The following is a 16,689-nucleotide window of genomic DNA, read 5'->3' on the forward strand; positions in this document are numbered from 1 at the left end:
GTCTTCTGTTTGTTTTCCAAGATTTCCAGCGCATGTTTAATGAGCTGATCAATTGCACCAACTGTAGATTTATTCCTTCTATAAGCACTCTGACTAGAAGAAAATAATCAGAAAACTGACTAAGGCTCAGAAATCACATTGGCAACCTTTTTAATAACATGACCAGGAATTTCATTAATACCGGACGATTTTTTCTTACAAACTTTTTTGATGACTTGTTCAATTTCCATTTTAGTTGTTGGATATAAATAAATACTTTGAAGAGCAGATGACATACAATTGATATTTTTAGTGTCAGGTTTGGATATGCTACTACTGACAGTTGAGAAATAGTCCCTGAAAAGGTTGCATATAGCAAAATTATCAGAAAGAATGTCACCACCTTCAGCACTTTGTAGACAAAGTATGGCGGCATTGCCAGTATAACCAATCTGAGCAATTGCTCATAAATTGGAAGAAATCAGGTGGTTGAAAATGGATAATAGAAGAAAAAGTCATGCTGTTGTTCTCTACTATAAAATAATTATAAAACAAGTTCCCTCTTATACTTACATAAGAAAATAACTTACCGTACAGATGCATATAATCTGAATATTCGAAATAAAGGCCTACTGACGGAATATTTTAGACGGTCATTTGGCTACTAAATATATTCTCTGTGCAATCCGGTTCTGTCATTCGATTCGTATTTTTGCCTAGAAAGTTTAAGGAAAGGTCCGAAAACGCGCCGATAAAAATTACAAAAGTTATATTAAATTAAAAATTAATTAAAAAAAGAATTAAAAAAAGTTTTTTCAAAACCTTAAAGAACAATAGAATTTTGATTTTTAAAGAAAAACGGTTCCTTAATTTTAATATTTAGTTGCAAAAAACGATTGTTGTTAATTAACAAACGCATTTTTTAGCAACAAAGAAATTTTTTTAAGAAACCATTTTTTTTCTAAAAATCATGATTTTTTTTCAATTAATATAATGCAAAAAAAAATTCGAATTGCTTATAAACAATGTATTTGTTTATAATAAATGTATTAACAATAGCTGTAAACAATTTTTAAAAAATATTATTAATTAGTTTTTAGCCATGAGACATTGAAACAAGAAAAAATTTAAAAAAAATTTAATGTATTTTTTATAAAATTATAATTTTCAATTGTTAATAAAAAAATAGAAAATAACAATTTTTTTATTTTGGCAACGGTAATCTATTTTTTTACCTATTAAGGATAACTTCACCAAAAGAAAAAAATTCCAGGGCCTTAGTTTAATAATTATAGGGATTTTTATATTAACTTTCAAATTTTTTGACTGTGGATTATTGTTTATTGATGTATCCCAACATTACATGATTTTTTTCATTCCTTAATATTTACATTTAACCTGTTTAAATATTTTTTTTTGTTTTTATGTCAGAGTGACGAAAGGCGCGCGGAAACCAGACTACCCGCTTTTGACCCTATTTTCAGGGCTATGTTAAAATTATAAATAATCGAGATACAGTTTCGGTAGTCGGGACTTTTTTTACGCAAATTCATTGATCTTTTTTTCCAAAATTTTGAAAATTTTCCGAGATAATAAGAATAAACTAAAGCCCCATTTTTTTTTCACTTAATTGTTTATAACTTTTGTAATTTTCATCGGCGCGTTTTCGGACCTTTCCTTAAACTTTCTAGGCAAAAATACGAATCGAATGACACCTTGGTCGTAATTTTTGGACAGGGCTGAAAAATGTCACCAAAAAGAGCTAAATCGAGTACATGTGAACCAGACTAATTAAAATGCTCACAAATTGAGACAATTTTACAAAGAACGTCTTGAATCTCAAATTTTATAAGAATGATTTTTTTTTCATTTTTATAGTTTTTAGAGAAATATGTTCTTTTTTTTCTTGTACCATTACACAGGTTTTTTGGAGTTAAGTGGAAGAATATTTTTTGTCATGTTTACACAACAGAAAATAAACTTCGTCCTTCATTTCCATATATGAACCTTGATTTCTAATATTTATTGTATTCTTTTGAATGTAGAAATAATAAAGACGATTATTATTATTATTATTATTATTTTTTCGGTAAACATGATAATTCTCATGCAATTCAATATCAGTACGCACCATTAGGCGTATTGTTCATCAGATGATAAACCACTGAGGTAGCTCGTTCCAAATTGGATATATGCCCAACGCATTCGTCTACCTGCTGAAGCAGGTCCTCGAAATTGGGGTGCAACGTCCAATCCTGGGTTGAGGTTTCTTCCAACACTCTGCTTGAAACCTAAACGTGAATAAAATTTATCTTTTCGTTCACAACATAATATACTAATTTCAATCAAAAATGTATCAAGATGATACCAGACAGGTTGGGCCTTTACTGTTTTCTCACTGATTGATATACAATAAAGTTACAAAAATCAAACTGAGCCGATTCAAAACTGTACAGAAAACACACTATTTATCCACATCAATTGAAGTTTCATACGGTAGCAACAGATACTTACAACTTGCTTCACAGCGTACACGCAAATGTCATCGATCTTCAAGTTTTTCCTCAAAATATTACTCCCATCAAACCAAAACTTGTACGATTTCAAACTGATTTCCGGCCTGAGAATGCTCCATATATCCGATGTGAACAGTAACTGAGAAAAAGGGAGCCTGAATTCTGACAGAGCGTCCAGGGACTGATTATCAGGAAACATGGTGTACCACTCCTCTCTTTCACGTTGACTGGGAACGCTGAACCTCGAATATGTTTTCAAGAACAACAGCAGGTTAATGTCGGTGCTTCTAGACACCGAGCTTTGGGTGTTGTTCTCGAGTATTCTATAGGCGCAGATGAACACTTCATAGTGGTAGAAATTAGCCTAAAAGAAACGAATTACAATTCTGAAGCTTATAATATTAGTAGATAAATAGACATATATTTTATTGTCCAAGAAAATATAGTATTTTTGACAAAGCTTGTTAAAAAAACTGGTATGTATAGCACTTCAAAGAATAAAAGAAAAGAAACAATTCAAAAACACAAATACCCAGAAACACTATTTGAGCAAAACTAAGTTCACATATCTAATAGATAAAATATAACAATGAAAAATAAAATTTAACAACGTTTGTAGGCAAAATAGTTTGTATAGTCCCTTTCAAAAAATGTAAAAAACAAATATACACAATTTGAACAAAAGTTCACATGTCATGGCAATAAAATAGATATATCACGGTATAAAATATAATTTAAAGTATACAACAAAAAAACACATATATTAAATCACAGCAAAGTTCCATAATAATATTCATCTAGATCAGTGGTCGCCAACCTCTTCAATGTGTTGAGCTACTTTGTTAATTTTGGAATAAACAGCGAGCTACCCACACGGAAGCCACGTAACGCAACGTAAATGAAATAATCCACAGTTAATTCATCATTATATGTATTTATTTTACTATTTAACTGGTAATACATAATACATAGATACTAATAATAAACTAATAACAAAATAACTGATATTACTAGTAAGTACTTGTTCATAGCTACATTCCTACCTATCAAACGAAGGTGTTTGAAAAATAAACACAAACTTTTATCCAGCCACAACGGCATGTCACGTATGATTTAAAAATAGTTAATAATAAAACAACAAAAAAGTAACGCACTATCATGAACATTAACATTGAAAAATAAAAAAGGACGTTCAATGAGAAGGCTGACACTCAGACTCATCGATAATTTTTTTAATGTTTGCAGTATAATTTGATGCAGCCATTCGAATACAATTATCCAAATGTTCATCTGTAAGTCGATTGCGATATTTGTTCTTAATAAACTTCATATTGGAAAAAGAAGATTCACACAAATAGGTTGAACTGAATAATGCTTTCACTTTCAAGGCAACACGGCATAGAACTGAATATTTGTCTTTACTTACAATAGGCCAGATACATTCAGTACTTGAGACTAACGATTTTAAGGCTGAATCATTTTGAAACTCAATGACTTCCATTTCTGTTGCAGCGATGTCTTCGCAAAGTTCTGCATAACACAAGTTGCAAACTGTTGGATATCAATTTCCATAAAGGGTGAAACAACAAACTGCGCTACTAAAGCCATTTCATTGAAATTCTTAAAACGATTTTTGAAGTTATTCTTCAGAGTAGAAATTATTTCTACATGATATTTGTTGTCATAGGGTTCTAATGGATTTTGAGATATTTTTTCTGAAAGAATAGGAAAACGCTTGGCATCGCTGTTAATTAGGTTTTGTTCCGCTAGTTCTTTGTCTCTCCCCTGAAGCTGCAAATTAAGTTCATTTAATTTCTCTGTAATGTCCACGAGAAAACCAAAATCTCTAAGCCAGATTGAATTTTCTAGTTCCGGAGTCGGTTCATCGCGTTGTTTGAAAAATTGAACTATGCCAGATAGGACATCATTAAAACGTTTCAGCACCCGTCCTCTACTTAACCATCGGACTTCAGAGTGAAGGAGTAGGTCCCCGTATTGACAGTCAACTTCATCGGCCAAGGTTCTGAATAATCTTCTTTGTAACGCTTGAGCTCTAATCTTGTTCACAATTTTTACCACCAGTTTCATAACGTTGTTTAGTTTCAGGAAATTTCCACATAATTCTTGCTGATGGATAATGCAGTGGTAACAGAGAAATTGTGGAAAATTTCATCTTTACGACATAACGCCACCAGACCCTTATCACAACCCACCATAGCTGGAGCGCCATCGGTTGTCAAGCCTACCATTTTCGATATTGGAATTTTCTCGGAAGAAATAATATTTTTTAAATGAGAAAACAACTCACGCCCAGTAGTGTGTCCTTTCAGTGGAATGAACTTCAAAAGATCTTCTTTAATCGTAAAATCACTAAAAACCATCCTGACGAACACGGCCATCTGGGTATTGTCAACGACATCTGTTGATTCATCCAGTTGAAGTGAAAAATAAACACAGTTATCTAAGTCAGTTCTTAACTGTAAAAAAATATCATTGCTCATTACTTCTACACGTCTCATCACTGTATTAGCTGAAAGTTGCATAGATTTTATAGCTGAAACTATCTCGTCTTTATTTCTAAAGTTGGCAAATAACGAATCAGCAGCTTCTAAAAACACCTGTTTTATCATTTCCCCGTCTTCATAAGGTTTCTTTTTTTGTGCAATTATCTGGGACACACGGTACGACTGTTCTTAAAAACTGTTTCAGTTTCTCCTTTCTGGCGGCAGAATGTAGTGGGAATGATTTTTCAAAATTAGAATGTACAGTTTTATGATGTCTCTCAATATTTCCTTTTTTAGCAACGGAGACCGAAGTATTACATAACAAACACACATTTTTATCTTTAACTTCTGTAAAAAAGTATTGTTCTTCCCATTCCGAATGAAAGTGGTATGTCTTTACCTTCTTACAACTGCTTGCCATAATATAATTTTGTTGTTCTCTACTAACCTAACCGCTGGACGTTGCGTTGGTTACGCGTTCAGTTTTAAACTAAGCGCAATGTCGCCGCGCCGTGCGTATTTATCCCGTTCAAAGCAATCCAGATCGTTCTCGAACACTAACGCGCTGGTCCGGCTGGTCGGTTCTAGCCGATTGTAGCTTGATGGCGTCAGCGGCAGATCGCTCACCGCAACGTTACCGCTGTTTATGTTTAATATTATGACAATTAGATTTTTTTGTGGAATTTTCGAAAGCTTCTCTGATTTTTGCAGTTTGTATTTTTTAAATTAAAATCGTGAGAGCTACCAGAATTGCCTCCGCGAGCTACCAGAATTGCCTCCGCGAGCTACCGGTAGCTCGCGATCGACAGGTTGGCGACCACTGATCTAGATTGTAGTACGCTTTTTTTGCAAGGGCATCTTTAATAATAATACATTTATTATTTACCAATATATGAAGTAATACAAAGTAATTTTTCAATTACAAAAACATCCATTCAAAGAAAAAATAACAAAAACATCTAATAAACAAAAGAAGAACCGTTAGACTCTGCAGCCAATGGGCTTGTTTCATGATTTTTTTGTTTACAGTTTATTTGGTAGTAGATTCGAATTGAAAAATAGTGTACTTTGTTTCAGCTCTCCAAATAGCGTTGTTTTCCCGTAATTAATTATTAAAAATCGGATTTTCTAGACCCGTGACGTCACGGGCCTAGTCCCGCTTCTTGTTCGATTGACCAATAGGAACAATGCAAATAATGAACTTCGCCAAGTTGTAAAATTCACGGAGCGTATAAACAGTTTCTGATTCATTCGTGATTCAAAGTAAAATCACACTCACTTCCGACAACTAAATGTAAGAAAAAAGTATAAGAAATGCATTGAAAGCGAGAATTAATTATACATGGGGTCCAAATAACACAAAACGCAATAAAAACGTTATTTTTGAAATATCTCGGCAGTAGACATTTTCATGTTGATAGCACAGAAATTTTAATAATGGAAGTATATAAACCTAATGGAAGTGTACCCGTTAACGTTTAAATTCACGAAAAAATTCTCCATATGAAATGAAATGTAGGTACTCGAAAACCATGGTTCTAAATAGAATTTAACAAGCTACATTTTTAAATGGTTCTCGAAGGCTCATGAACCCTACTAAGCTAAATCAATTAGGCATTCATGCCACCAACCAAAAATAACAATTTTTGTAAACATTCCCACTTTAAACAAATAATTTTTTAGGTTCACTAATAACTAATATTTTTAGTGCATTTGAAATACTTACGACTTTCAGAATCTTGTCCATTATGGCGAAAACTGCGTTCTTATCTTTGAGTTCATTGATAATTTCCTGGCATTTCGATAGAAGGGAATGTTCGTCATTCAACATAATCAACGATTTTTTTCCATCTAAGTTTGAGGAAATCTCGTATTTGGGTTTCCAGTTGATCAAACAGCTAGCAACGATAGTAATAACTAATTAATGAAAATTTAATACATTACTTGTATTACTGCTTATGAACTTTGTTTTTATCGGTTCGAAGGTATGGGTATTTCACAGTGATTAAATTTTATATCGTAATTATAAATTTCAAGATAGAAGGTGTGTTAAAAAAAAAGGTAAATGTTCAAATTTTGCGGGCTACATACATTCTGTTGACGATTTTTTTTGTGTGTTGGGAGCTCGTTTCGCACATATGTTAATAGTTTCAGTCGTTTAGCATGTTTATTTTGTTGGTGAGAAGCATAAACATTAGAAATGTTCTGCTATCGGAAAAAATGGATCAAATAATTTGCATCAAGTACTGAGTAAAAAATAAAATACAGTGCTCACTTGAAATGTCAGCGGTGGCATACGGTGATTGTAATCATTGTAAAGGACGGTGTTTTGCGACGATTGAGAGAGCTCAAGGACATTTATTTATTTTATTTATTTACTCTAAAAAATGAATTAAAGGAGGAAATTAACAATCCACAAGAAATTTCAAACCTTTTCGTTGAACATTTTTCATCTTCTGCCGAATTGCTCATCTCAGAGCACTTTGGTCAAAATGTATTACTTCCCTGTACCTATTCGAAGAATACTGTTAGTCAGTATCCCTTCGATACATCCCCATTCACAAAGACAGAAATTCTAGGTACTCTGGAAACAATGGCAAATAAAAACTCCGCAGGTACTGATGGTATCTCAATAGTTACTGTGAAAAAAATTGTAGACCTTATAATCGAGCCACTATTGTTTTTGATGAATCAGTCATTTTTTGTAGGTTGTTTTCCAAATGTATTAAAAACGGCTCTCATATTTCCTCTATATAAAAAAGGCGACAAAACTGAGGTAGACAACTACAGACAGATATCTTTACTTTGTTCCCTCTCTAAACTGTTTGAGAAAGTTGTTAGTAACAGAATTCTGAATTACATGGATCAAAATAATCTTTTTAGAAATAACCAATATGGCTTCAGGAAGAACAAATCAATTGAATCAGCTTCATACCATTTATTAAATTTCATTTATACACAGGTTGACTCGAATAAACTAGTTGTAACACTTTTTTTCGATTTGTCAAAAGCATTTGATACCATTTCTTCCGAATTTCTTATAATTAAACTTGCAGGCCTAGGTTTCCCAAATAATCTATTGAACTGGGTGAAATCATATATGGAAAACCGTAGTCTAATAGTTAGCTGCAATGGAATTTTATCAAGTCCCAAAGATGTAAAACTAGGAGTGCCTCAAGGTTCTGTCCTGGGACCATTGTTGTTCCTCAATTTCATAAATGACCTGTCTGAATTATTTTCTGAGTGTCACATAACCATGTTTGCGGATGACACTGCAATTACTGTGGCCGACAAAAACGAAGTTGAGTTGTCAGACAAAATAAATAAAATAATAGATAAATTCAGTGCTTGGTGTCAACGTAACAAACTTATTCTGAATAAATCTAAATCTGTTTCAATGAAATCATTTATTAGGAAAAATTTCAGCAGTGACTCTTCCACAATAAATGGTATTCGATCTTCCAGCAAAGTCTTGTTTTTAGGAACGTCTTTAGACGAAAATTTGACCTGGAGCGGTCATATTCAGAAGGTCTGCAACAAACTCAATTCCGCATATTACTCAATCAAACAATTGAAAAACACTCTAGATAATTTTGGATTGATGAATGTCTATTTTTCTATGGCTTATTCTCACATCAGCTTTAATATCATTTCTTGGGGATGTGCAAGGGAATTTCCACGAGTTTTTGTTGCTCAGAAAAGATTGCTGAGACTAATTTTTAATATAGATTTTCAAGATAGTTGTAGACCAATTTTCTTAAGAGAGGGCCTATTGACGGCACCTTCTTTATTTATCTTGAAGTATGTCACTTTTGCCCGTAACAATATAACTGAATTTGTCACAAACGCGGATATACATGGTAGAGACACCCGTCATGGGAAACTGTTAAGAACCCCCTCACACAAAACGGCTCACTTTAGATGCTCCCCACTATTTAATACAACAAACTGTTATAATAACTTGCCGGCATCTATTAGGAAAATCGGGTCAGATAAACTTTTTAAAATTGAGGTGAAGAAACTACTCTTACAGAAGTGTTACTACAGTCTTGAGGAATTCTTGCACGACACTTTTTCATGACATTTTGAGAGTATTTGCTAGAGCTTCTCCGTTTTTTTATATAATACTTCTATGTTGTGAAAGTTTGTGGACGTGATCCATATTTATTGTTTTTGTATTGTTCAACTTCTGTAGTTTTATTTTTGTTTTTTAATTATGACTTAGCACATGTACTCAATGTACCAAAGTGTCAAATAAATAAATAAATAAATAAATATTTCAGCGGCGACTCATCAGAGGAGGTAAGGGAGGCTTAGCCTCCCCATAAAATTTGAGGCTATTCATCGCAATAAATTAAAAGATATTGACAAATAATTATGATTATTTTTTTCTAAAAATGCTTGGTTATCATTACTTTATCATTAATTTCTAATACAAATACATAATATGCCCAAAAACACACCATCACTCACTACGTAGTACGTACCACACTCTATCCTGCATCAACAAAACTCAAATGCACCGCCCATGAACGAATAACGAAAAAACCATCAAATGGCGGAACTTTTAATAATTGCCTGAATACATTGACATTTAACTACATAATATGAGGTAATAAGCTTGAGGTCAGTTCAGAAGATGGTCAAAATGGTTGCCTTGAACTTCTTGACATATGAACAGCCTATCCGATATTTCACGCCGAACATTTTCGAACACAGTAACGTGAATATCTCTACAAATATTTATTATTATCTGCTGTATATCCAATATTGAAGCAGGTTCAGTTTTATATACCTTTTGCTTCAAATAGCCCCATAAACAAAGTCCAAAGGTGTCAAATATGGCGAGCGGGCTGGCCATTCTGTAGGACCTCGACGGCCAATCCAACGTCCGGGAAAAGTAGTATCCAAACAGTTTCCTACTTTTTTTTGGAGTAATGTGGTGGTGCTCCATCTTGTTGAAATACAATATCCATGTCGAATTCGTTAGGATTCGCTTCGACGATTTCAGTGATGAGAGGGTCAACAGTAGTTTCCAGCATATTCAAATACAGTTCCACTGTTGAATTTTGATCAATAAATTGAGGTCCTACAATATGGTTTCCCAATATTCCTGCCCAAACGTTAATTTTTTCTGGATATTGGGTATGTGTTTCCCGGAAAACGTGAGGGTTGGTGTCACTCCAATAACGGCAATTTTGTCTGTGAACATTGTAGTTTAAAAAAATGTACATTCGGCACTAAAACAAATATTGTGGAGATAGGTAGGATGCTTTGCAATGGTTTCCGTCATGATTTCGCAGAACTCTGTTCTTCCATCAGGGTCATCTTCAGTTAATTGGTGTACCATTTTAATTTTTGATGGATGATACCTATTCCTCTTCAAAAGTTATCCCCTTGAAGGAGACACCTCACAAACATTCGCGACAGAATAAGTAGACTGTTCAGGATTGACTATTATCTCACCAAATATTTGCACTTGCTGTTCTTCCTGAATGAACGGATGACCTGGGGGCTTTTTGTTATGTAGGTACACTACCGCTAGTTGTGAATTTGGATACAAGTTCCCTTAAATATTTTCTACAGATAGGATGATTTGGAAAACGTTCATTGAAAATCCTTTCGGTCTCGTGAAAATTACGCGTCGCACCGTAAATAAAAATCGCTTCAATTTTTTCTTTCAATGGACGATAATTGACCATTTCAGAGATTGTTGACGTGGTACCGTTCTACTAGTAAAACCGAAAACTAAATGAGAATATTCTAACTGAACAATGATGTTCATTGTCGTACTGACATTTTTTGACGTTTTTATAAACGAAAAATTACTCAACAAACCTTATCATGTTATTGAAATTGCCATATGGCAGATCAAAAAGAATATTTTTAGAAATATCGATATCAATGTGTTTATCTTCAGGAAATTATTAAATGTTCCGCCATGTTGTAGTAGGTGAAGAAGATATTGACTTCATATTCTAGGGTTGTGAAGTATTCGTCAGAAACTTCAAAATGATGTGTCACAAGACCCTTCTGTCCATTTAATTTTTTTCCCAGATGCCGCCCAGTCGCCATCTTGAAAGTTTCATCTGTCAATTTCACTTCAAAATAAAGTATTCATGCATTAATTTTATTATCCCAAATTTAAATTTTTTCAGTTGACCCGTTCAAAAAATAAAAGGGGGGGGGGGGAGGGCATTGAAGAAATGCACTGTATATGTGGTGTATCAGATACACCTTTTATACCCGACATAACGTCTTTCATGAATACATATTTCGAAAACATGCTTGCATTATGAGTAATAAAAAGATCAAGGAAGCAATGTGAATGAGAATCAATATCTCGCTATACCAGTATCTTTTGAAACATGTTTTAAAAAAATCAAATAAGAAAAACAGAGCATACCCCTTCAAAAATTCCTTGTAGTAATATTCAACATCGAGTCGAAAATCTTCACAGTACGTTTTTATGGTGGGCACATCGACGACATCGAGACCAATGAGCCACTTGAGTCTAGAATCTGCCTTCGCTTTGAAAAACTCGTCGTACGGGATCTTAGCACGAACGCCTTTGAGTTTACTCCACCACTTGCAAGTTATCGCTGCGTCAACCATGACGTCCCTGCCTGTTGTTTCCCCATACAAGTCTAGAGAGTTTTATGCCGACAATGGAAATATCTCTCAGCTTCTTGGGCTGACGCTTGTAGGTTTTCAAAATAGTGGTGGATGTATTTCAGATATGCTTTTTGAGTGGCCAGCAAAAGGTTGTACAGGAGGTTTGTGTCGACGTTCTCTGCAGACACCACCACGTGCAGGAGCTGCGGCAAACATTTTGAAACCATCACTAAACGCACCTGCTCCACAATGTTTGATTCTTTGGGACCGAGCAAAATGAAAGCGCTGCCTATAGTTTTCAGCAGACTGAATCCAGTCAGGTACTGTCCCTCTCTGCAAAACGTGTCGATTATCATAGGCAAGGAGGATATTTCATGTTGTAGTTGTTCCTAGAAACTTCAACTCAATTGACGATCTTTTTATTGGTTGTTAAAACTCACCTGCATCACTTGTGGGATGTTGCTGTTCAAACTGGACAAATACATTCTATTTGAGCCTTTGAGTTTTTCTGAAACACGACAATAAAAATACAGGTGAAGGCTAAAATGTACCTACATTACAGTAGAACTACAATTATGCGAACTCAAACTTCTCTGGTTCTCCAATTTTTAGGATCAACTTCTGGAAGAATTTTTTTAGAGTTTTCGAATTAGTAGTAGTTGGTTTAAGCCGATTTCAGAACCTCCCCCCACCACTTTTAACCTGGAAATGACCTCTACATACGTCGCACGACGCAGCAAAAATGATTTTGAGTTCGACCTTGAACGACTTTGACCTGCGTCACACGACACGTAGACAAGGTGTTTGAGGTAGTGTTTTAGGTTTGACCTTGAATGACCTTCATTCACCACCAGAGTATCAACGGTTTACAAGGGGCTTTGATGTGTCATATACATTAAGAAAAATAATCTTTTCCATAAAACAAAAAAAGGAAATTTGCTCATTCGTTTTACTGGAGGGAAAACTGAAAAAACCAGTTTTGGATAGACAACTGAAAGACTTTTAAAAGAGGTACACAAGACTTTTCATTTGAAAGCACCAGTGACCACACCATTAATTATTTTATTGAAGTACTAAAAACAATGTCCTTTTACAAAAAAATGCTATCTTGAAATGATCTCCCATTCAATAGTTGATAAGGAAGACTTCTTACAGTATACGACAGGAACGCTTTTGTTATATAAATTCATTGTTGAATTATGGAAAATAAATGAGTAAATTGTTGAGATTTTTAATTGGAAACAGTGAAACTGTTTCAATTCATTATACTGAGTGTCCCGCAAATAAAGTAAGTAAAAAATGTAACATTTTCTTTCAAACTAGCTTACCAATGTATCCGACATACGTCTGGAAGTAATTTCGGATGGAGTTGAGCACAGTGAAGCTGGGAGCTGTCTGCTTGGGATTGAACACTTTCCCAAACAATTGCTTCTGCAAGATGCTCTCTTGGCACGTCAAGTAAAAACAACTCTTTACCCAACACATAACCTCAGAAAGAAACGGCAAGTCCTGCCTTTGGGCTTTGCACAGAGCTTTGTGAAGACGTCTCGGGAAAATTTCAAGCCTCGCAGAAAAACATCGCTCTCTTGACCATCATTTATGCATCGAGTCATATCTGGAGCGATAGTGGTCATCAACAAACTCTCGTCGAAGCTTTCTCCTGGTAGAGACGATATCTGGGAACCGAGATATTTGAGAAATAACAGAGCGATTCTGCATAGGTTTGCTGAATCGGAATCGGTCTCGTAGAGATGCTCGGCTATTTTTAGGACCACTTCGAAATTGCCCACCTTTTCACAGAGGTCAATTAAGAGCTTGTCTTTGTCAACTGAAAACCAGAGAGCCAGTCTGTCTGCATCCATTAGCATGTTTTCAATTTTCCAAGATCCTGCAGACAAAAAGTGAGAGTTCAATTATTTTGGTAGTGCAAAAATTACGGAGAAAAATAATACGTCACATTTCCAACACTTAGTTTAGCAATCGTAAATCTGCGACTCTTTAAAAAAATACTGCAAAATTTTTATTGTTGTTCTATATAAATCTAGATACACTTACAAATCATTTCGAATTTTCAAAAAGCTGAACATTAAAGTAGCTTTCAACAACTGTTAAGTAAAACTAGAGACAAGGTGATGGACTGTGGCAAAAAGTATATTGGTCATACTCAGCGAGCTATTCAAATTCCTTTCAAAGAACTCGCTGCTCATGCAATTCTGAAAACCAGAAAAGTCTAGGGTTGCCTTAGAGAACGGCCATAAAATAAATGAACATTGTTCAACATTGTTGAGATTGGTACACGACACTAGACTTTTGAAGCTTTTGAAGGTCTATAGATAAATGTGGCGTTTCTATTCCAATCACTCTGTCACTCAATAAATCTCTATGTAAGACAGACAAAATGTGTAACCTGGTAGATGTAAATAGGGAAAGTTGGTTGGTGAAAAGCATGTCGGAAAGACGCGTAGTTCTGGTGTGTTTGTACTTGGTTGCATACATGACTTTTCATAGTGGAATAATTGTTTTATTTATCACTAAACGCATGAAATATATATTCAAAGTATTGATCATCAGACGCTTCAACTTATTCGACTCTTCTGATGACAGATCTGGACGGATAAAAGGTCAAAATCAAATTTATAAATCAACAACATATTTTTCCTGATACCTAATGTTCTATTCACTAACCTTCTTTTACATTTTCAGCAATTTCCTCAATTAAATCGTCCAAAATAGAGAGTTTTCTTGAGGAACTCATCAAGTCATTAGTGGTTAATGATCGTTGAAAAAATTTATTAATTTTATATACGCCCCTTATTTTGCAAAAACTCTCTTCCAATTTCTTTCTTTCAATTCCGTCCTGACAAGATTTCAGGAGTCTATCGAACAGCATCGAGAGTGCTTTGTAGTAGTTGTCTTTAAGTTCCTGTTTACAAAACTGGAAAAGAAAATAGATCATGAGCTTTAATGCAGTTATGAAGAAAAACAGCTATCAGAAGAAATTTAGTGCTGATGAAGTAGAGGAAGAAACAAAGAAAATTAAAAATGTAACTAAAAAAAAATGAATAACAAAAAATGACAGTAAACAAGGGGAAAGGGAAACAGAAGAAATGAATATTAACGAAAATAAAAGAAACACAAATAGCAGTCAATAATATCTCATGAAAGAAATAAGGAATTAAGAATGCAAATTGCGGAAGTTTGAGGAAAACTGAAAGGAAAAAAATAACGATTATATATTAGAAATTAGTTAAATTAGAAAGACAGCAACAGCACTGCAAAAGATGAAAAGATTATCAAGTTCAAAAAAGAAACAACGACAAAAAAACATGAAAAATAAGAATAATTGTAATAAACCGTTGAAGTGTTACAATTTCTTATTAAAGTTATGTTCAAAAATATTTAGCAATGTATTATCTAACAATTCTTTTAAAAAAGCAGTCTCTCTCTCTCTCTAAGTTCTTGACTTTTGCTTCTGTATGGCGCAAAAAAAAACAATCTATATGTCCCAGCAATAATCTAAGGTGATAGGTAGATAATAACTATACAGAATGATCAATGTTCATGCCCAATAATAGAAAAAGAATAATAAAATTCTGTTTAAAAAAACAGTTGGTTATTATTTACTTTTCAATAGAAAAAAAAAAGCTTGGGGTAGATAGAGAGAGAAATCATGAGGTTGGAGTGAATTGGTGTAAAAATAAAAAAAAATATCCAATTTAGCTGCACACTTTTCAACTTAACCACCCCACAAAAATGAAGAAATCAATGAATTTACACCAGATTTCGTGAAAAAGATATTGAAGGATGTAGGAAAGACAGCAGAATCACATCAAGAACAAACAATGTGACAAAAAAGCGGTAGATATGAGGTTCAAATATTGCGAAAATGCTTTTGATGGGATGAAAAAAAATTATGGAATACTTCGATAAGCATAAATTGTGAAAAAAGGGGATATTGAAGAATGCAAGGACTGCAGCAGAATCACACTGACAAGATCCAATGTGACAGAAGCCAGACTACTAGGTAATAAACAAAAAACTTTACATGACTCTTGAAGTTCCAAAAAGAGCTTTCCACAAAAAACTAAAAAACACACGCTTCAAGAGATGAGCATGTAGGAGATACCTTATTATTTATCGTTATTTCAGCAGACAACACAAGTGTTTTGGTACAAGCATATATTTCGTCCCTCCCATTTTTATCCAGAACGGTCATCGCTTCATCTAAGTTCCTGAAAAAAAGAGTTATAGATAAATTGTAAAAGTGTTATTATTGGCAAAATCGAAACTCAGGAAAATATTTTCAGCATCAGATGAATGAAGTAATATCTGACAGGTGTTTTATAAAGGAGGACGTTCCTCAAGGATCGTGTTTGGGTCTAATTTTATATTTACAAATATATTTGTTAAATTGAATTGTTGTGTAGGTATACAGTACAGCCAGAGGAAACAGTGCCTCTATTAGCGAATAAAAACCCAATCACAACTGATTTATGACCACCAGAGGAGGCCGGTGTTATTTTTTTTTCAGGGGATAATTTGCAGCAGTATTATATTCATTCAAATCAAAATCAAGCTATAAAAAATGAAAAAATATGAGGCACGCTTCAAAAATAATATTTTTCAGATAAAGTCTTTATAATTATTTTATGAAACAAATCAGGGGTCTCCAAACTACGGCCCGCCAGTGTCATCAATCCGGCCCGCGACAGCCAATGATTTACTGTCATCAATCTGGCCCGCGACAGCCAATGATTACCTAATTGTTGTTACTATTGCTGTGATAAGTTGAAGAAGAAAACACAGAATGACACTTACTCGGTTTTATTTGCTTGCAAAGTAAAACTTAACGACAGAAATGATGACAAAGAAAACTTAACTTAAGTATCTAAGTTTGAGCATATTAATAACTAACAAATAATTGAAATGAATCACAGTAAAACAAAAACACTAATGAGATTTATGTAATTGTGATTTTCCACCGACAATACTTTGTAGTTGTGGATCAATTTTACTTGTACCAATTATCAAAAGAGATTTAAGATGCTCATCGGTTAATTGAGATTTGTAAACAT

At 34.0% G+C, this 16,689-nt stretch overlaps 1 protein-coding gene across 1 annotated transcript in view; it reads right to left on the bottom strand.

The window, feature by feature from the left end:
- LOC111508223 (kinetochore-associated protein 1) overlaps positions 1-16,689 on the bottom strand; it is a 38,220-nt gene that overhangs the window by 11,195 nt on the left and 10,336 nt on the right. The window contains 11 exon segments of the mRNA XM_074179621.1: positions 2,111-2,270; positions 2,494-2,859; positions 6,726-6,897; positions 11,406-11,650; positions 11,652-11,723; positions 11,725-12,003; positions 12,055-12,122; positions 12,943-13,093; positions 13,096-13,502; positions 14,300-14,549; positions 15,741-15,846. Coding sequence (XP_074035722.1) covers positions 2,111-2,270; positions 2,494-2,859; positions 6,726-6,897; positions 11,406-11,650; positions 11,652-11,723; positions 11,725-12,003; positions 12,055-12,122; positions 12,943-13,093; positions 13,096-13,502; positions 14,300-14,549; positions 15,741-15,846 — 2,276 coding nt within the window.

The sequence above is a fragment of the Leptinotarsa decemlineata genome, unplaced genomic scaffold (assembly GCF_025532065.1).
Source record: "Leptinotarsa decemlineata unplaced genomic scaffold, Ldec_3_MD MMD2_tig00026282_RagTag_RagTag, whole genome shotgun sequence".
Taxonomy (NCBI): Eukaryota; Metazoa; Arthropoda; class Insecta; order Coleoptera; family Chrysomelidae; genus Leptinotarsa; species Leptinotarsa decemlineata.